The sequence below is a fragment of the Fusarium venenatum genome (genome assembly GCF_020744135.1).
Source record: "Fusarium venenatum strain MPI-CAGE-CH-0201 chromosome Unknown EDB82scaffold_4, whole genome shotgun sequence".
Lineage (NCBI taxonomy): Eukaryota > Fungi > Ascomycota > Sordariomycetes > Hypocreales > Nectriaceae > Fusarium > Fusarium venenatum.
This window is the reverse complement of record NW_027072132.1, coordinates 6,200,126-6,219,915: the sequence shown is the minus strand read 5'-3', so window position 1 is coordinate 6,219,915 and position 19,790 is coordinate 6,200,126. Positions and strand designations below refer to the sequence as shown.

At 47.9% G+C, this 19,790-nt stretch overlaps 5 protein-coding genes across 5 annotated transcripts; 3 read left to right on the top strand and 2 right to left on the bottom strand.

Moving 5' to 3' along the window:
• The first annotated feature begins 448 nt into the window (after positions 1–448).
• EDB82DRAFT_517359 (uncharacterized protein) lies at positions 449–1,394 on the top strand. The gene is made up of 3 exons (XM_025725264.2): positions 449–794; positions 914–1,133; positions 1,187–1,394. Exons 2-3 carry the CDS (start codon positions 946–948, stop codon positions 1,305–1,307), a joined length of 309 nt encoding a protein of 102 aa, XP_025593880.1. The 5' UTR covers positions 449–794; positions 914–945; the 3' UTR covers positions 1,308–1,394.
• A 38-nt stretch (positions 1,395–1,432) lies between these two features.
• Positions 1,433–4,829, bottom strand: EDB82DRAFT_569641 (uncharacterized protein). The gene is made up of 3 exons (XM_025725263.2): positions 4,810–4,829; positions 2,531–4,758; positions 1,433–2,478 (listed from the first exon to the last, which is right to left on the bottom strand). Exons 2-3 carry the CDS (start codon positions 4,567–4,569, stop codon positions 1,590–1,592), a joined length of 2,928 nt encoding a protein of 975 aa, XP_025593879.2. The 5' UTR covers positions 4,570–4,758; positions 4,810–4,829; the 3' UTR covers positions 1,433–1,589.
• Positions 4,830–6,459: 1,630 nt separating this feature from the next.
• Positions 6,460–7,202, top strand: EDB82DRAFT_349081 (uncharacterized protein). The gene has a single exon (XM_065607529.1). It carries the CDS (start codon positions 6,622–6,624, stop codon positions 7,165–7,167), a length of 546 nt encoding a protein of 181 aa, XP_065463536.1. The 5' UTR covers positions 6,460–6,621; the 3' UTR covers positions 7,168–7,202.
• Positions 7,203–8,432: 1,230 nt separating this feature from the next.
• On the bottom strand, positions 8,433–10,061 carry EDB82DRAFT_349078 (WD40-repeat-containing domain protein). The gene is made up of 3 exons (XM_025725262.2): positions 9,893–10,061; positions 9,674–9,842; positions 8,433–9,625 (listed from the first exon to the last, which is right to left on the bottom strand). The coding sequence occupies exons 1-3, from the start codon at positions 9,928–9,930 to the stop codon at positions 8,651–8,653; spliced, it is 1,182 nt and encodes a 393-aa protein (XP_025593878.1). The 5' UTR covers positions 9,931–10,061; the 3' UTR covers positions 8,433–8,650.
• Positions 10,062–10,162: 101 nt separating this feature from the next.
• EDB82DRAFT_517354 (WD40-repeat-containing domain protein) lies at positions 10,163–13,130 on the top strand. The gene is made up of 2 exons (XM_025725261.2): positions 10,163–12,155; positions 12,215–13,130. Exons 1-2 carry the CDS (start codon positions 10,296–10,298, stop codon positions 12,917–12,919), a joined length of 2,565 nt encoding a protein of 854 aa, XP_025593877.1. The 5' UTR covers positions 10,163–10,295; the 3' UTR covers positions 12,920–13,130.
• Positions 13,131–19,790: the final 6,660 nt, after the last annotated feature.

The following is a 19,790-nucleotide window of genomic DNA, read 5'->3' as shown; positions in this document are numbered from 1 at the left end:
TGACTATATTTTTGTTCCTGTTGGCCAGTATCAGAGCACCAGAAAAGTTGGCCGCTGCAAACATAAGAGACAAAATTAGTAGGTCAGTTTATGCTATTTAGGCCACACTTCTTACTACTTATTTTGATACCCTAAGACTTACGATAATATTCTATGATGTTGAGTTTGATGATGGGATAGAAACTGATGTTTCGCGCTGACAGGACCAACTCAAGCTGTCTCCAACTCAACAAGCCGGTTGAAGCGTCAGCTACGGGAAGCAAAGAGAGAAGCGTCTGTTTGCAATGGACTGTAAACTGGATTACAGTCACGTTATAGTTACTATGTGTTCAAGTCAAGGTTTTTGATCAAAGTGCCTGGCCACAATGTCGTTATGGGTTGTTGAGTCTGACATAGGTCCAGGCTTAACTACCCTCGGCTTCATGGTCGTTACTGAACTAGTCTACTAGGTAATAGAAAAGTTCACCCCCTAAGTCTTAGTATGACCCTTGATCATCATCACCGTCGTCGTCGTTGTTAGTGACATATTGTCTGCTGAAGTTCCTAGTTGTTGCTAATACTTTAGAGATCACCATTAAGGTTTGTAATCATCCACCAGTCACTCTCCTATTCAGACTGTAATCCAGTGTAACTTAGTAACCATGACCACCAAAGAAGATGTCCGCATACTCAACTGTGAACACATTATGTAAGTCTGATCCTTATCTACGCATTTCTTATGATAATGTATAATATGCGCTACACATGCTTCATGCACGAAGATCCTCTATAGGTATCGCGGTAAACAAGCCCATGTACGTCATAGACCAACCTCACAGCCTGATGTCATTACTTTTGACATTGCTCTTATTATAACAACTTCACCCATACTGAGAGTCTTCATTTTTACTTATCATATACCCAAATAACAAAGCCATACTACTCCTTACTCGCAAATCCTTCAAAATGGCCAGTCTCGAGAGCCAAGTATCAAAGCAGGGCGAGGCCCCTCTCCAGAACTACAATGAAGATGCAGAACAACTGGCTACCCTTGCAGAAGGCAAAGTCGCTGATGCAGTAAAGAAGACAAGCACAAGAGATCAACCTCGCAAGGATGACATCAAGATCGAAGATTATACTTCCGACCTTGACAGGTTTGTCTGCCTCAGTAGCTGCTATCAAGGCTCCAAGCTAATATCATGGACAGGAAAAAGGCCGAGCAGGCTGAGGCTAGAGAGGAAATCAAATCCCAGAGGAAAGAAGGTGTTGATGTTGATGGAAGTCTTGGTCAGGGCAGGTTGAGCAACGAAGACAACAGCAGTGTCTGAGCTTCTACTATTGATATATTTGACGTACAATAACCGAAATCGGGTTTCATATACATCCACAATTTAATCCTCGGAATTTCAAGTAAGCACCAGGCTGTATGATGTAAAAATTACATTACACTATCGTGGTGAACGACTAGATAACCTTGTACCGTGTCTTCACAGGCGTCGTTCAAATTTATGTCCAACAAAATAACAGAAAGGAAGTTCCTTGGTTAGGCAAGATCGTTACATCATAACAGCCATATCTCTAGTGCTCCGACAACATTATCCGTCTCGACATCATGACAAGCCCAAGAACTTGAGTGCCTTATGAGTGTTTGCCTTACGTCCGTTAGACTTTTCCTCCAGCAGAGGCATAATGCGCCTGTCTTCCTGATCCCAATCACTATCATCGATATACATGGTGAGGATTGATCGAGCATCGGCGGCTAGGGGCTTGCGGTTCGATTTGGATCGGCATGGTTTGCTCCTGGTCGACTTTGCTGTCTTGACCGTTTCAGCAATGGAGGGGGCCCGACTCGGCATTGCAGATGAGTCTGGAAAGGTTGCTCCCGATGAAACCACAATCGTTGGAGACATGGGTGGGCTATATGGTGATGATGGTATGCGTGGGAAAGCAGAGAAATTTCCTGTCGTGGAAGTTGACTTGGACTTTTTCGGGGAGTATTTTTTAGGAAGCTCTTCCGGGATATAGAAACAAGAAACACCAGAAAGGATCTTGGAGATAGTGGCAACAAATGTTGCAATCTCGGCGTCACTAGCGGTTGAGGTGAGAAGAAAGTTGGCTTTTGATACTGTAGCATCGTGGCCAGAGCAAGAGTTGGGTAGGAAAGTCTTTCCAAACCGGCCTACAGGTCCTTGTTCTGGGCCAGTAATAGAGTTTCCGCGCAAGTGAGTAAAAGGCATGTTCTTGCTGCTTGTATCAACGATTTGAGCCACCTTCATCATTTCTATTCCAACGAGTTTCTGGAGAGCCAACACCACAGAGAGATGCTCTGGTGGGTACTCGAGGAGAAGATACCTAACTTCCGTATGGAGAGCAAGGTACGTCTCGAGATGAGGAACGATGAGTGTCGCAAGAAGAAACGGGTTGTTGAAGGGGTTGTCCTTCGTCTGGTTGGCCAAGGGTTGTGTCGTGTAAGCCTGCATGGCATTGGCAAGAAGATACCTGTCATATGTGAGTTTTGAGCAAACGATGTTATGGAGCGCCGGCATCTTACCTGAAATCCAGTCTTCCACTGCGACTGACACCACTTTGCTTGGTTCCCAACTTCTCAAGTTGCCCTGTTACGGCAGAGGTGTAGTCCCTCTTTACACCACGCTGAGCCCCGATAGCCAAGATTTGGTCAATACGATGGCATGACCCTTGCGAACCGTTGGGCTCAGTATCCCAGAAGACTGGCTTCCACAATCCCTCAAGCTCGGGTAAGATGTGAAACTGGAACTGACGATAGCCCCTGGTCTCTGGTGGGAAGTGATCTTGAAGAACAGAGCGAAGTGAGTTTTGTACCGCGATGGCTGTTTGCTGACCATTGACTCGAAGATCGTGAATCTTGTTATCCGTGTCTGAAACCAAGAGCGGAGGTGTCCTAACAGGTGTTGGTGGTCGTTCCACTGTTAGTTTAGGCAGACTGGGCAGAGGTTTTCTCCTGAGCCATGAGGGCTGATTGTATGCAAATGGGTCATATTCCAAGTCAAGCTTTTTATGAATAGGAAGCTCCTGGTACTGATCCTCAATGCATCTCACACCAGTGATATTCTGAGACTCGGGTGTCGCGGGCACTAAGGCGTTGTAGTCGTCAAACTCGGAGGTGGGCGACTGGAGGAAAGTAGAAAAGCCACCAGTCTTAAACCCACGAAGAACTGAATCAAGTATAGGTTCAGAGATGTCTTCCTTGAAGTGAACCACCAGGTCCTCTACCAAAGGCAATACCGGCTGGAAAGTCTCCTTGGATTCGGCCACGTCTTTGGCATCTGTGCCCCTATCCACGTAAGATTCCCGTGCAGGCTTACGCTTCTTCTCCAAGGGGACAGGGGCCATCTTGATGACGGGAAGGTTAGTCTTGACTACAATAGTCCTTGGCGCGTCTATATAGCTGCGTCTGATTATAGACATCGCTTTGGATAATCGGCGTGTTTCGGAAAGGTCTTGTTCGGGATTGAAATGCGACTGGCGCACGAGCTCTGGGTTGGCTGCAGGCACACAAAGGTCCCGATACTTGGGAGTGGCCGGGTAGATTCTGTCCAAGGACTTAACTCGTGACAGGGTAGAACTACAGCTTGGAGATCGCATGTCCAGTAATGAAGCTTCGCCATACACGACATTATCTGTGGATGGGATGCTCAATACATCGGACCGTGGAGTCAATGCCTCGAGACCAGGGGACACAGGACCCGCCATCAAGTTGTATGATTCTCCGACACAACTTGGAGAGGCTACAAAAGACGTTCTCAAAGAAGGGGACTGTAAGTGAGTGAGACCATGGTAAATACGATCTGCCGATCGATCATAGGGTGTGATGGAAAATCTGGAGAATCTGGAGGGTTGTGTTGAATGTGAATAGCCTCTGGCTTCTTCGGCGACGTTCCCCTCCTCTTCATTCTTCTGAGCGCCGAAAACAAAGAATGGCGCATTGTCTCCAAAGTTGTCGTTGTAGCCATAAAGTGGTAGGCTGTTGCTTCGGGGTCGCGATGTGAGAGTGAGGTCGACTTCAGTGGAAGGTTGAAGACTAGCCGTTTGTCGGTCCAGGGCTTCGGCAGCTCTCATAGCCCGTGTTATGGGATCTTCCAGCTCATCTCCTAGGACCTTATTGTTGAGGCAGTCAAACATGGTTGGGCATCTCCAGTCTCGTACTGAATTGTTCAGGCCAAGGACTCCATCTTTGGTCAATTGATGAAAGAGGGACTCGGCTTGGTTGACATCCCCCTCGGTCTCTTGATCCATAATGACCCTAATGCATAGAGCTTGAGCGCTTGAGGTACCACCATTCATAAACACTAGTCGCCTGTTGGTTGGTGTTGATTCTTGTAGGAAGGCTCGGGCAGCTTCGTGACGAGCTACAGCAGCTTCGTGTATTCTCTTGACATAAAGGCGAACATCCGACCGATGATCTGTCGCATCATTTGGGATGTAATTCTGAACGTTGGGGAGAATCAAAATCTGCGGCGAAGAAGGAAGAAGTCGTAGTTGTGTCGATATGGTATCTACATGACCTTCAAAGGCAACAATGCTCCCAAGTTGCTTGTTGTCGGTAGACATAGTGGATACTCGAGGCGCCACTGATCCGGACGATCTTTCAGTATAGAGAAGAAAGGTAAATGGGAAACGCAGAATTAAAATAAGGGATTGTGGTTGAAGGAATGCTTGATCAAGGGGACAAGCTGGGTAAAAGGGAGCGCAGTCGAGGAGCTCCTGGTGTGAAACCGGCTCATTTACCACGAAAAAATTCTGCTAAATGATTAATGACCATGGCTGGAATGAATATAGGAATGAACTTACAAGGGATATTTCAATGAATAGGGAATAAAAGTACTGGGAATAGGTCAAGTTGTTATGAGAAGGGTTGAAGGTAATTTAGAATTCCCAGCCTGGGGAAGGGAGAAGGGGCAGAAGGAAATAATGCCTGTTCTCGAAGAATGTAAAGAGTGGTCAATGAGTAAAAAGAAGGCAGGTTCCGTGAGGATGGAAACATGCAAGAAGGCAGAAGCAGAAGCAGGTGTGTGATACATATCCGATCTGAGGCAGGTGCATGCCCTTTGCTCTATACCCAGATTACCGGGGAAGTTGCAGCTCGCCGGGCCTGCCAGTGCCACCACCTCCTTCTCCACTGTCAACCGATAGAGTCTCCTCTATTCAACTCGGACTTGAGTGAGAGATTTCAGGTTGATCGCTGAACCCTGCAACAATCCGGCTGCCACAGCTAAAAAGCAAGGCCCTCTAGCGACTTCTTTTAATTCTGTTGGGTCTCCATAACCCCATCTAGCCCGACAGTCTATTGAAGTCGCAAAGTCTTTATTGGTTTATTTAGGTTTTTATTCGGAGCTAAAAAGAACAATACTGAAATGGATATGAGAGTCGGCCCAAGCTTTCTCTCATTCCCTCAAGCCGGAATCCCAGCCAGCTAAACTGAATGATCGGGGATGGTTGTCCATGCAGCTTTGAGCATGGAACCAGACTATCGGGGACTTGCAGCAACACTCCCGTCAGCGCCTCATCTCCAGCGCGTACTGTATAGCAAGCGAGAGAAGAAGAAGAAACGGGCGCCCAGCATAGGTGGCACAAACACAAACACAAACACCAATGGCAGTACACCAGAACTGAAACTAGAAACTATTGTGGTTTGTTTGCAACGACGATCACAGGGATCGGGGCACCCCTGTACCCGGACTGCTCCATGATGCAACTGACGGCCTGGTCCCACAGACACAGGGGCTTACGTCTGGGCTATCCCTGGAAGGATCCGTTCCGGGTCATAGCTGAGACGTAGTAGCTCTTTGTGAAGGCCTCAACCCAAATACAATACAGGTATTTTGTTGCCGTTGCTCTGAGAAGGACTGATAAATGTCTATTCGTACCTTACCGATACAGATCAAATCTCGGCGAATTTCATCCACTTGCACATGGCATGGGCCAAGCTTGGCCGAAAGAAACATTGACCTAATTGAAACACCAAAATTGAGAATTGTCGTACCTCAGTCTTGCACCACATGCATCTGTATGGGACGTACGGAGTACAAAGTGCGGGCTCCCTCGTCAAACATACCGACTTTTGCGCAAATCCTTTACCTTGACCAGCATCAACTGGTTACTCGAGTGCAGCTACACAAATCGTGCACAACGAGTTATCAGCTGTTGCACAACAAACCAAATACAATGTTTGCTTTTTCCACCTACCTCGACACTTCAATCCGTCCTCGAGCTAAGGAAAAAGAAAGTCAAACGTGGAGATTGTTTCCAAGCCTCGTTTTGTTTATAATGGCATCTTGAGGCCTCAGCCCTTTTCGGGCCGCTCTAATCATTGTCGATCACTCCCCACGTCTATCAACATAGCAGCAGGGCTTCGATTTCTATTTTAGCCACAAATTCTGGAAACTATAGCTGATTGCTCTCTATCCATGCCCAATGTCGATCAATATGCAAAGCGGGCCCCGTCAAGCTTCTGTGTCAGGATTTTGAAGGCGCCACCAACACAGTTGACATCTACAGGACGCCGCAGATTTCACGTTGCGAGCTATCTGACTGGTCCAACTAAGCCTTGCAACGATGTCTAAATCAATCGCATGTCTCGGTTTTCTGGCTAGATCTCGCTAGATGGCTGGCCCTAAACGTCAGTTTCAATCCACTTCGCACAGCGCGGCAATTGCTCGTCCTCAATGGTCATTATTACATAGTAGCTACTCGTTGAGCTTGCTTAGCCCCTTCTCTGCCAGCGAGTCAACGAGTGGTGCGGCTGGCAAGACTTCTGTGAAGAGAAGCAAACAACCTTATAATGGTTTAATGGCAAGTTATAGAACGCCGCCACGCCTTCATCAGCAACACCAGACCATGACTGTCTCCCAATACGTCTTCTTAAGACTTAGGTACCAGTGTGGAACTTGCGAGTGGAAGTACAGTTTCCAATGGCGCCCCTATCCTATTTCACAAGAAAGAATTGTCGCATACGGCGGGACTGCGAACTACTGCAGCATAACATGTCGTACGCTGGCGCACATAGAAAGGACTCAGGTGTTGTGCCATATGACTCGCGCCGCAAAACCACTGTTTCAGGTTCACTTATTCGCGATAGATCTATCCGGCCGGATATACAAAGCGATAAAGAAGTGGTTGTCCAATATGCTCGCAAACGATACTGAATGAAGCCAAGAGAGTACCCCCACTTCCCTCGAACCACTGCACGATCAGCTTACGAATATTTCTCTTTTTTCTCTCATTCCATAATTCTCAACTGATGAGAATTGTGATGGATTTGCGGACAAGAACCGATCCACTTGGAAGTAATCGTCACCGCGCAGGGTCCAGGTTGTTCGAGAGACGGAGAGACGGTTATCCGTTCATACACTAGGTCTAGTCTAATTGACTTGCAATCTTCAAGAGTGGCCCAACCGGTCACTGGCGCGAACAGGGGGGAAGTCTTGCAGCTCAGACCCGACACATTGGATTTGCAATACATCTCACAGAACGAGCGCATGATATGCAGGTCAGCTCGGGTGTTACAGGTCGAAAACGATTCATCAATTGTCAGCTTTATTGATCAGTCACAAATTGAGTGTCGTTTATCAAAGCTCGAGGTCAGAAGTTGCCTGTATCATGAACAATAGTCTCGAAGCTCAAGACAGAGAGTGATTCATAACCTTCATGTTTGATTAATTGTACGACTTCACGGTTACGCAAGCCCAAAATTTCAGCTCAACTCGAGAATCCGCGCTACCACAACTTGAAGTGCCAGTCGATCATTTGTAATTTCTTCTGTTGTCCCATCATTTGTTTAGAACAAGGGGAATTAGTGCTACCAAGCAAGGTTCTATGAGGATCAGCTCTACAACAAGCATTCTCAGGGGAAGCGATATTTCTCGTTACGCCGGCAGAGTACGGCTCAGATCCTGGTAACGACTGCCGTACAATCTCCATGACTCTAGGATGGAGCGCGAAAAAGCAAAACATAATTGTTTGTTTCTTGGATACGCCAAGCTGGGCCAGAAGCAAGCATTTCGAATTCACGTCGTAACCGGGGTACGTTACCCTACATGTCAGATCCTATCATTTGCGACAAGTGATCGATGTCCGGCTCGTCGATTTCCTGACGTCCCTTGCAGTAGGATTGTATGCCATTGTTCAGAGAACGCCAGTCAATTTGCTCTAGACAATGCATGGATGTTTCTTCTCAATTCAGATAGACTCTTTTGAGTAGCGTCGATAGGTGCTTTATGTCGGTATGTGGGAGGTGTACAGAGTACTGTCGGCGTGATGGATGCAAGTAGATGGAAGATTGGCTGACGTCGCTCTTTCTACGTAGGATAGGGGAAGTATGGTGTCAAATCAGTAACCCATGTGGCTCGGCCATATTCGTGTTTAAGCACCTTTCTTTCTGAGGACTGAAACATAGCCTATATTCTAGGTGACCTGTCTCAAAGGGGCGACTTGGTTTAGTCACACGGGCGGAGACGCATCTATCCGCTCCATGTGTCGTAAGCAAACTCGAGCTGAACTTCCGTGAAACACCGGTACAACATAGCAAGTGCATCAATTGCTAGGGGCAACTAGCAAATTGTGGGACAGGTGGGTGGCTTCATGTTGTTCTGAAATGGTCGAGATATTTCGATCAGTTCTATGATGTTGGGTCCTAGTCGTCCATGAGTTCTGCCAGCTCAGCCTCTTCCTCAGCCGTCAAGAGGTTTCCGCTCTTCTCTTCTTCCTTCTCTTTGGGCTCGGCAGCTTTCTGGATCTTGACCACTACTTCATCAAGCTCAGACTTGCCAAGTGGCCATGTTCGAACAGTTCCATCAATGCCCACACTGCATACCTTGCGGGGAGTACCAGCAGAGTCTTGTAGCATGACGATATCGGTCACCTCTTCATAGTGACCAATCAATGTACAGTACAGCTTGCCAGATGAGCGATCCCAAACCTTAACATCCTCGTTGCGACCAGCCGTGATAGCCCACTGGTCTGTTGCAAGAACGCCTCGTACATAGTCGCCATGCTCGAACGAATCATCAGCGACAAAGTTTCTGGAACGCGCCAAGCATTTCGCAGTTCCATCGGCACTCGCCGTCCAAAGATCCACGTCTTCACTTGATTGATCGTAGAAAAGCCGGTAGATGCTGGTTTCGTGCTCCTGAATAGTGAGTCGCTCAGCATCGGGGCGGTCGGAGAATGACTCGGGAAGCTGCTCGTAACTGTCCAGGGTAATCTTCCACCTTCTGATGTGGGGATCGCTGCTAGCACTGGCAAAGACAACACTGGTTGAATCGCTGAGAACAGGGTCGATAGCGATGTGTTGAACGGCAAGCATCGTCGTGGTGGGATCTTGCAAGGTATGCAGTCGTTTACCTGACTCGATGTCCCAAACAAACATCTTCTTGTCGGCGCCTCCGCTGATGAGAATGTGTTTACCGGAGATGGTAGCACAAATAACAGTCTTTATGAAGTCCGAGTGGCCGCTGAACTTACGGCCAGGCTGTCCAGTCTCAATATCCCATGACCAGATGTCCTTGTCCCACGAGCCTGCAAATACTGTTTGACTATCTTTGCCTCCCACAGCAAGACAAGTGACTGGAGCTCTTGGCCCGCGGTATGTTGTTTTGGACTCTAATGTCTACAGGAAGTTAGCAGTTTGTTGGACTTTAAGGGTTCACAGTCCTACTTCAAGGTTGATCCGACGGACAGCGCCGGCAGACTCGGCAATAAATACAGAATTGAGAGGTGAGGCTGGATCTGGAACGACAGCAAGTACTTTGGACTTCATGAAAATAGGCTCGCCATTCTTGTTGTCAGCCTTTGCGGCCTTTCGTTGACGCTGAGCTTGGACAGCACTTCGAGTTATGTTAGTAGGGAAATGCCGTTGATTTATTGTTATACATACTCTGTCTCGAAGAAGTGGTCACGATCTGCAGACTGCATGATTATGTGAGCTTGAATTTGACCTTATAAGTTGAAGATATAATAAGTATGTGTAGTATTTGGACACTTGTAAAATATCACTTCGTAGGTGATCTAGGTTAGGCAGTCATTAAAGAGTTGGAGATGTTAAGGTGGGAGTTGAATTTTAATGGAGCCTTCCCCTGTAACGTCTTTCCTTTCTTGCCCTGAGCAACGAATCGCGGGGTCTTTCCGCGACTTTAATTGCGACGCGCTCAAACGCGTCTCCCGAGAAACGTAACCCAGACCAATGTCCCACTTCTAAACCAACTATCCATCACCCATCATCGCTCTTTTTTGAGGTTGTTAATTTGTATACACCTTCGATCAGAATTACGACAACGATCATGGATTCAACAATTGCCCCCAAGCCACGGCCTCGACCCGCCCATACACAAGGAACTACTCGCTGTGCATATACTCCCGATGGTAGTCGCCTAGTTACCGTCGGCTCGAATAACACAATCCGTCTTTACAAGACAGGTTCCGATGGAGAACCGATCAATATCGATGATTGTCAGGAACAGAACATGACAGTTGCTGCGGGAGACCAATTCTTCATTGTTGGATCTGAAGACGGCACTGTTAGCTTATACTCCCTCGAAACAAACACCTTTGAGCGCTTCCTCACACGAACAACGCTGCCGATCCGCGATGTTGCTTTGACAGCTGATCACCAATGGTGTGCTGTTGCGAGTGATGAGTTGAGCGTTAAGATTGTCAACACAAAAGATGTTTCACAAGTCAAGTATCTGCGGGAGCATGCACGTGCTGTACGAAACGTTAGCTTTGACCCCCAGGGGCGATTGGTTGCGCTTTCTGGCACCGATGGCATCGTATACATCTATTCCTTGACTTCTGAGGGACCAGAGCTGATCCGAAAGGTGGATGGTGTCATTGGTGCTGTGGATTCAGAGAGCGAGAAGTCGACATGCGTGGCCTGGCACCCAGATGGCCGGGCATTCGCCGTACCGACTCCTATGCGGGACATCCAGGTCATATCCAAAAATGACTGGGAAAAGCAAAGAACATTTGCCAACGGGCATTTGTCTGACATCACCGCTTTGGCTTGGTCACCCAATGGTGCAATGCTGGCATCGGCAAGTAAGGATAACAAAGTGTTAATTTGGGAGACGAGAACACAGTCCGTCATTGCGAGATACGACTACTCCAATGTCATCGACCTGTCTTGGCACCCTACTAAGAATATCCTCTCGTTCACAACTACCGATGGCGAGGTCTATATCTACCCCGACTTCCTCACAGACCAGTTCTCGCCCCTACTCAAGCTCAACACACAACCAGCACCCTTCATCCACGACCCCCTTGCTGAGACCTCCGCAAACAGAAGACCGCCTCCCCAGAACGGGCAGAAACAACATGGTCTACCGACAAGACCGAGAAGGGACTCCCTAGGAAGTCTCGACTCGTTCCTTGAAGGCGGTGAGGGATATGGCGATGATGACTTTGTGGAGGACGACGACGGTGCTGGATACACTACAGGATTGGGCCAGAAACGAGGTCGGGATGATGACGACGGTTTTGGTCTTGCGAATAAACGCCGTCATCTGCTCGAGCCGCAATACCACGAATCTTTCCAACCAGGCTCAACTCCATGGCGAGGGAACCGCAAATATCTCTGCCTCAACTTGATTGGCTTTGTTTGGACGGTCGACCAGGACGGACATCACACCGTTACCGTTGAGTTCTATGATCATGAATTTCACCGAGATTTTCACTTCACAGACACGTTTCTTTACGACAAGGCCTGTTTGACCGAGCACGGTACTCTCTTCTCATGCCCACCCAAGGATGATGCCCCTGCAGTCATTTTCTACCGACCACACGAAACATGGACACAGCGATCTGACTGGCGTACCGAGCTGCCGCGGGGAGAAGCCGTGACAGCTATGTCGTTGAGTGAATCTTTCATCACTGTTACAACCAGTGCCAACTATGTACGAGTTTTCACTCTGTTTGGCATACCGTATCGTGTCTATCGACCAAAGAGCACACCGATGGTGACGTGTGCTAGCTGGAGGGATTATGTTATAACCATGGGCAACGGGCCTATGGGCGCAGATGGCAACACCCGTCTCCTGTACACTATCGAGAATGTCAAGCGGGATGAGATTTGCCAGAATGAGGATACTGTAGCTCTTCCCGAGGGTGCCACGCTCAAGAGTGTATTCTTCTCAGACAACGGTGTAAGTTTTGTTTGGGAACGGATAACCTAGAATTACGATCACTGACTTGCAACGTTTAGGATCCTTGTATTTATGACTCAACGGGAACTCTCCTCACACTCCTTCACTGGCGACAGCCATCAAGGGCATCATGGGTGCCTCTCCTGGACACCAAATTGATGGACCGTCTGGCGTCAGGACGCAAGAACGAGTCATACTTCCCTATTGCAGTGGCTGATAACAAGTTCCACTGTATCATTCTCAAAGGAGGCGATCAATACCCATACTTCCCTCGTCCCCTCCTTTCTGAGTTTGACTTCTCTGTTCCCATATCATCCGCCCCTAAGCCATCGAAGCGTAAGACTAGGGAAGGATCTGAGGATCTCGATATGGGTGACGGAGACGACGACAAGGACGAGGACGAGGACGGATCATCAGAGACACGTAAGCTTGAGCAGGAATTCATGCTCCACGGCGTCAAGGCTGCTCAGCTCCGAGACCTCGTTGAGGCTACTTCAGGCAGCCACAGCCAGCGTTCGCAACTTTCACGTCTTGAGATCGAGATCGACAAGACATTACTGAAACTCCTGGCGGTTGAGTGTCGTGAGGGCGAAGAACGAGGTATGCGCGCGCTTGAGATGGTGCAGCTGATGCGGGATCGCACAGGACGCATGATAGAGGCTGCTACCAAGGTGGCAGAGCGGTATGGAAGAACAATTCTGGGAGGCAAGATTCGTGAAGTTGGAGAGAAGCGAATGGAAGGGCTGGGAGACGATGACTTTTAGGGGACTATTAACAAGTCGAAAGTTCGTACTGTAAAATGGTTTGGGATACATCTAGCATTGTAGGAGTATAGTCTTTTGCCTGTCTTGACGAGTGTTAGGAACAATAATGTATGCCACAGTATATTACGGAAAGTTCTCAAGTGAAGCTTTGAAGGGGTTTGTGATGTGATAATCTATTCCGTCTAGTTAAATTATATATCAAACTTTTGACCTAGCTAATTGTTATTATACAAGCCATGATTGCGCTTTACAACAGGAGAATTGCAGTACGAGCGTGTTTTTATGTGTCCTGGTATACTACGCCCAGGACTCATGATAGGTACTCTGTAGGTTAGACTAGCCATAGTATGTTAGAGCGTACACTTCTTTCACCAAGCTCTGACTATGACTTGCGTATTTCTATTCACATTGCTACGTCTATCATGATCTGTATTGATAATAGATGATACACCCCTTGAAAGCTGGTAACAGGGGGTTTTACATAGTAAAGCATACTACCGTGTCTGTCAGTCAAAACCTGATTCAATAATGAACCTGGCGCTTAGTCGCACGACTCAGAGTTGTATGGCTTGGCCAAATCGCAACACTCATACTTTCATGACTAAAAGTTACCTCTTTCGGCTTGTTGGCGAGAGAATAGTTTATCACTCACTGAAAGCAAAGACAACAGCCAAGAAGTGCAAAGTTTTTTCTTCATCGCAAGGATACCCTCGTTAACTGTTGCCTATTAAAATGTATCAAAAATTTTCTCAATCCTTGTTCAGGCCAATGATACAACCGGCAAGTATATCCGGAAAGGCAACGTCGATCATGATGCCCTCTAAATATTGTGTTTTCCGGAATATGTATGGAAGTTACCCTGGCCCTGGCAACATACACATAACGGTGGCTTACTGTCGGCCCGGTTCAAGAAGAAGAATGGAATTCCTAAGAGAAGGAATTTAGGCGCAAACAGAGATTTTCTGTTGAACGAGGGCGTGGCGCCATGGGATAGAGTAACATCGTTGGTTGCGCATGGGTTCAATATCAAACGATAGTGTCTCGGCGATTTGAGTGACCAATGTAGGTACTTAGCATGTGTATTAGGTTTGTAGGTGTCCTTAGAGAAGGAAAAAATTCAACTGCCGAATGCTTAGGAAAGAGCTAGCCTCGTACTCTGTAGTAGACGATAGAGGATAAATGCAGTTCCTGAGCAAAAGCCGAGAAAAACGGCTTCGCGATCGGACATGGAGAAATCTTGAAAGGTTCTCGGCCGGAGGCGCCCAACCAAAAACGTTGAGTTAATACCGACTGAGAGGGTCAGATCGGAGGTACAGCCCATATCAGCCAAGTCTGCAGTCGAGAGCGGAGAGGTTCAGGTACCAAAATGCCATAGTAAATGCCCCCGGGACAACCGACACTATCCATCAGAGCGTTCTCGAACACTTCGATAGACACAGAACTTGTTAGCGCTCACGCACTCTCTGCTGTGCATTTTTGTACTGTGCAAGGAGTGACGTGCACCGCCTTGACTGCCTGCCGTCTATCCATCCATCCATTGCATCGGGTTGGGAAGCATATCCCTGTTTCAGCCCTCTCCCCTTTTATTGTTCTCATCCTATTTTGGACAGAGGATCTACTTAGATGAGTTGAGACATGACAAGATAAGATGCGATTAGTATTCATGCATTATGGGAAAACGTTAACCGTGTCATGAGTCGTGTCATGTAGTTCAGGGCTTTCAGGGGCCGCCACAAAGCACTGGTAGTCATCATAGATACCTAGATTAGCTCGACACGTTCAGATCTTACACCAGGGGACGGGACGATCTGACGGACCGGGGAAAGTGGCAGACTCTTTGCTTTTTTTTTTCTCTCATGAGTGATTCCAGCTGAGACGTCTCGAGTATCACACATATTGATGAGCGCATGAAAGTGAACGTGCGACTCAAAATAGTCAACGGGGACGTCCGTAGTCTGGGCGTAGAATCGAGCTAAATACGATTCAACTTACCCAGCTCAAAGAAAGACATATGTCCTTGCGAAAGTCTATTGATCGAGCTCCCGCCTGTCCGTACTGGGCTCCAACATCACGCCGCTCGAAAAAGGAGCAATAGAAACTGTTTGTGTCACACGACTTGAGAATTTGCTGCGCTGTTATTTTCGAATTGCAAACTTGGTCGGTCTTATGATGAACCCTCAATACCTAGTTTGTTTAGTACAGGGGATCTGCATCTTGAAGATGCATCGAATTACGAATAGAGCTAACTGATCGGTCCGAAGCTTGGCATCACTCTGCAAGTATCCTTCATTGTCTGTTAGTCTGTGTCCGGTTTGTGGGTGGGCTAGTGACTTTCCTGACTGAAATTGGTGGCGAGCTGGCGTCAAAACTTAAAATTTTAAAGTCTCGTTCTAGTTTGTGGTTTGCCAGTACGTGGGCCTGTGGTTCCAAAATAGAGAAATATAATTCAATAGTGCTGCCATTTGATAGACTTTCCCCAAGTTACACGCGCCGCGGCCCTGTTATGGAACGCTTTAAATTGTATTGATTTCATGCAACTTCGGAAACGGCTAGGTGAACGTTGAACTGCTGATTCCCCGAACTTGACGCTCGATGTTAAGGCAGATGCTGAGAAGTACCGGTGCAGACTGGGCGATCAGAGTCAATAAATTTGTCTAACAGGGATTCATGCCATCTACATGAGTCAAGAGCAGGCTACCATGGCGTCTGTTCAGCTCGAGTGGTTGTTGCAGACAGGTCTGTAGACCTGTTGTCTACGATGCCAGTGTTTTAGATGAATAGTGAAATGGCTGCCGATTAGTAAAACCATGTTGAGAAATGTCTCACATAGATGTGAAACGCCAACAAACACCCTGTAAGATTCAATATGTGCCTGAACGCAAAGCAAGTAGCCTCCTTGGATAAGATCACTGCCAGCTCCATCTGTTGCGATTTGAGTTCCGCTTGTTTGTCTGCTCACCCCTCAAGGCTGAATCGTCGACTGAGAAATGGCGTCTTTGGCTGTTGGTTCTCGTCATAACCGGAGCCAGGGATTATGGAACTACCGTGGGAATGCTTTCGGTACTGACGGATATGCAGTAGCAATAAGACTGAGCGAGTCATCGCGTCTCCGTACCTTGTACATCACTGGTTTGTTGTGCTTTACCATTGATGATGATCAGCAATCTATGTCGTCTATTGCGGGGGAAGCCATGTGCTTAGCTTAGACGGCCACTGATACTCCTCAGTCTTATTGACAGGCAATTTAGCGTTGGTGGCCCATTGAGCATCGAAGAGAGTCGAATGAAGGTATTGATCTTGGATTCGGTAGGCAATGACAGATGACGAGAGCCAGTCAAGCATATACAAAGAACTCTCAAGGAGCCAGAGGAACTTCCAAGGATAGTTCAAATGCTCATTCTTTTTCGGGTCAAGCGTAATAGCAGAGTCGAGGATAATGGTGTTTTTCGGCCGTTGACAAAGTCTTGGGGCTCGCTTGAATCCCTTGATTTGGTGTGGTTTCCTTTGAGCCTGGTCCTTGGCTAGGGGAAGCTGTCCGAAAGGACGCCATTGCCAAGGTCCGACTAGCGGACAGAACTAAAACCCTTGACCAGACGGATATTTAAAGTGGCTGACGAATTGCATAAACTCCAAAGGCTTCCCGTAGCGGGTTAGTACTTTCTGACTCTCCATTCTTGAATCGACAGTCAACGTCTAGTATCAATTTCAAGATGCTCTATAGCGCTGATACGCTGAGTGTCGTATCCTGAACTGCTACTCATTCAGGGTAGATAGAGACAGTTACCCAGGAATCACGAGCAGTGGAGATAAAAACTGAACCCGTTAAACGATTGCATTAAGTTGAGATTAGCGGCAAGTAGGAACCTAAGCAAGCACAACGGGAAGGAAGCACGGGGCACGAGGGCACGGGACAATGAACTACGGAGCTTGAACCGGGCGATGGGGCGTCGAGGAAAGCACGGAGCACGGAGCGGTCTAGTTAACCAACACTGGATGAGAAAGCACAGTTATCTCCTGCCCAGCTAGGAAAGCATTGAGTGCTTTGAGCACCTGCTGCGACATGGACAACCTACCGTGCCTGCCAAGCTGGAGACTACCTCCAGAGCAAAAAAAAAAAAAAAAAAAAAAAAAAAGAGCAGGAACCATAAGGACAAGTGCAATGGAAAACATGTCACTATCGTGTCAGAAGGACATGCATGCCGTGGCCTTCCTGTCCCTCCACAACATAAAGTATTATTCCCAGGCTGCCACGGCCGGCTCATGTTTCCTTTACCTAAGGTGCAAACAATGTGTCACATTCGATAGGGTAATGTACGAGCCCCTTTCATGGTCAATCAACATCACAAACTAATATTCGGCCACGATTTGCGGAAACCGTACCCAGTCTAACAAGGGTTCATCATGCCAGGGAGACCTGTTGAGCCAGGGTTATCCGGCCCGTCGAGGTTGATCCAGATCCATCCTCAGTCATCCAACCGCTACCTGCCCTGCAACTGCTAGAGCCCGCCTGCCATCTTGTCTTGCCGATTCACTATCTCGCGATCCCGGAGACCAGTTGTACTAAGTGCTGCAACCTCACACTCGTCGTGGTACCATGAGCGGAGTCCCGACTATGTTGAGAGTTAGGTTCTACTGCACTGCGGTTAGTTGAGGAAGAGTGAGAGGGTCCGAGCAAAGGATTGACTTGACATGCTAGACATGTCACCTTGTCTTCCGTAATTGCGACTTTTACAGGTTCATGATACCCGATAAACATGGACTTTATGTATCAGTGACCTGCGCGCCTGCATTGCCAACATGCTAACTAGTATTTGGTGTCTTTGAGATACAGTTGGTTCGTTGTGGGGAACTACTAGTTACCCATCAGAGCTCATGTTTCTTGTCATGACAACGATCATGAAGCACCTTTTCCGATCTCGCAACGCCGGCTTTATGACCGGACAAAATCGATAGGTTCCGGAAATCCGGCCGATATGCAGAAACGTTGAGGCTTTTCTCTATTGTCATCCCCAAAGATTATTGCGTTCTGGCACGGAAGTTCCCAACTTCTGATAGGAGCCATCTTGGCCGTGTTGTACTTCAACCTTCCTGCACGGATTTTTACCCACTCTCCGTCCACTTGGATGATGTGACGATGAGGCGGAAAAAGGCCCAGGCCGTCGAATACTGGAACAAATCAGTACTTCTACATTCTTTACTTGTCTTGTATCGTTTACATTCGTTACCCATTGGGACACCATCTTCGGGCCATCGAGGCTGGGCGCCACATATTGCAGTTTGCCTCCCGGCGTTCCTACGTTAGACACCACACTATGAGAAGATGCGGCAAGGCGCTAAGGAAAATATTGGAAGCTGATTGTTCCGGCCCCTTCCTTCCTCGTGTAAGCCCTTTTTTAACATGTGCGGTTCGTTTTGGAACAATTCGTTGACGGGTTCTTGATCTCAGATCTGCCTCTGAAGCCACCACTAGAAAATACCAAGGACTGCGCAATGACGGATTGGTCTTGGCGGCGCTATACATCGTGGGTTCTATTGTTCCATTATTAACTAATACTGCCTTACAAAGTACAGTAGACATGTCAAAGTCTTAGTCGTAACGCCAATATTACGGAAGGGGTCCCTACAGCCTGGGCACTGGAACTCCATTCCAACGATGGCTATGGGATTATGAGGCATCGATCCAGACCCATCCACGTACGCACTGTTGCTTTTGGCAGGCGTGACATCTTGGCAAACTGTATTTTGCTGTGATGGGCAGTTGTTGTTTCAGCCCAGCATGGCATGATCAAGCAACAGGAGAATTGTTTTGAGAGCCGCTCGACATTCATTTCCAGGCGTGCAAGTCGGGAGTGAGTGTAGGGGTCTGTCTGATGGGACCAAATTACAGTACGTATGAATAATGTGGGTGTTAGAGACTGGAGTGGGTGTGGTCAGTGGACTTCTTTTTCGATTCGATTGGACCTCAACCAGCTTCTCTCCATTTCCTCTACGACGGTGGGTAGCCATGAATGTCAATCAAAACCCCATGCCTGTCCCTCCCCCATCCCCATCATATCTCCATGGGTTCCATGACACTGTTCGGGAGAGCCATGTCCCCAAATTTCCAATCCTGGCTCTTGGGCTTGGGTCTGATAATGATCATATCGGTTTCCCTGCAGTCCCAGAAAAAAATGAATTGGGTTCAATGTCAGTAGGCTGTCTGTTATTATGTAGGATTGATTTTCCATTCTCCCTCCCTCTCCCTCTTCCTATCCCTACTTGAAACGCCTTCGACCGGATTGTGCACGCTCATAACATCAACCAGCTACCTGGGTCTGGCTAGAGAGTAAGCCTTTCCGTTCTTAGCTTCCTCTTGCATATACAACTACTTTCACAAGTCCTGCACATTCCCGTCTTTCTTTCACACTGTCCATGAGACTTTTGTCTGACGCTCTGAGCCCTTCTTCGTTCGGCCGCCCTCAGAGCTCTCCCCGCCTGTTCTTAGGTTGAGGTTGGTGTCATTGTCATCAGTGCAAGTGGCCGCAGTGATTCGTCCACTGCTGGGACGTCAACCTAGCTAAAAAGAGGTCTTTGACGCTTAATCAGACAAGCAACTTTGATCTTTGCGGAGTCACCGAGCTGTGCGAACACTTCCAGGGATCTGTGCTGTTTCGTCAATCGTCACCGTACTCTGGCGCGCCAACTGGTTGTGTCGTGCCCTTTGGCTTTGGCTTTGCCTTTTGCCCGAGCAGCCTATCACCTGGCCGAGGTGTCAAGATAGAGTCGCTGGCAATCTCGCCTCCTCTCCCCGCCTTCTAGAAAACCCAGAGCCCTGAAAAAAGCCCCTATGCGAGGCTGATCAGCAGCGACCATCCATCTGAACCAGGGTGTG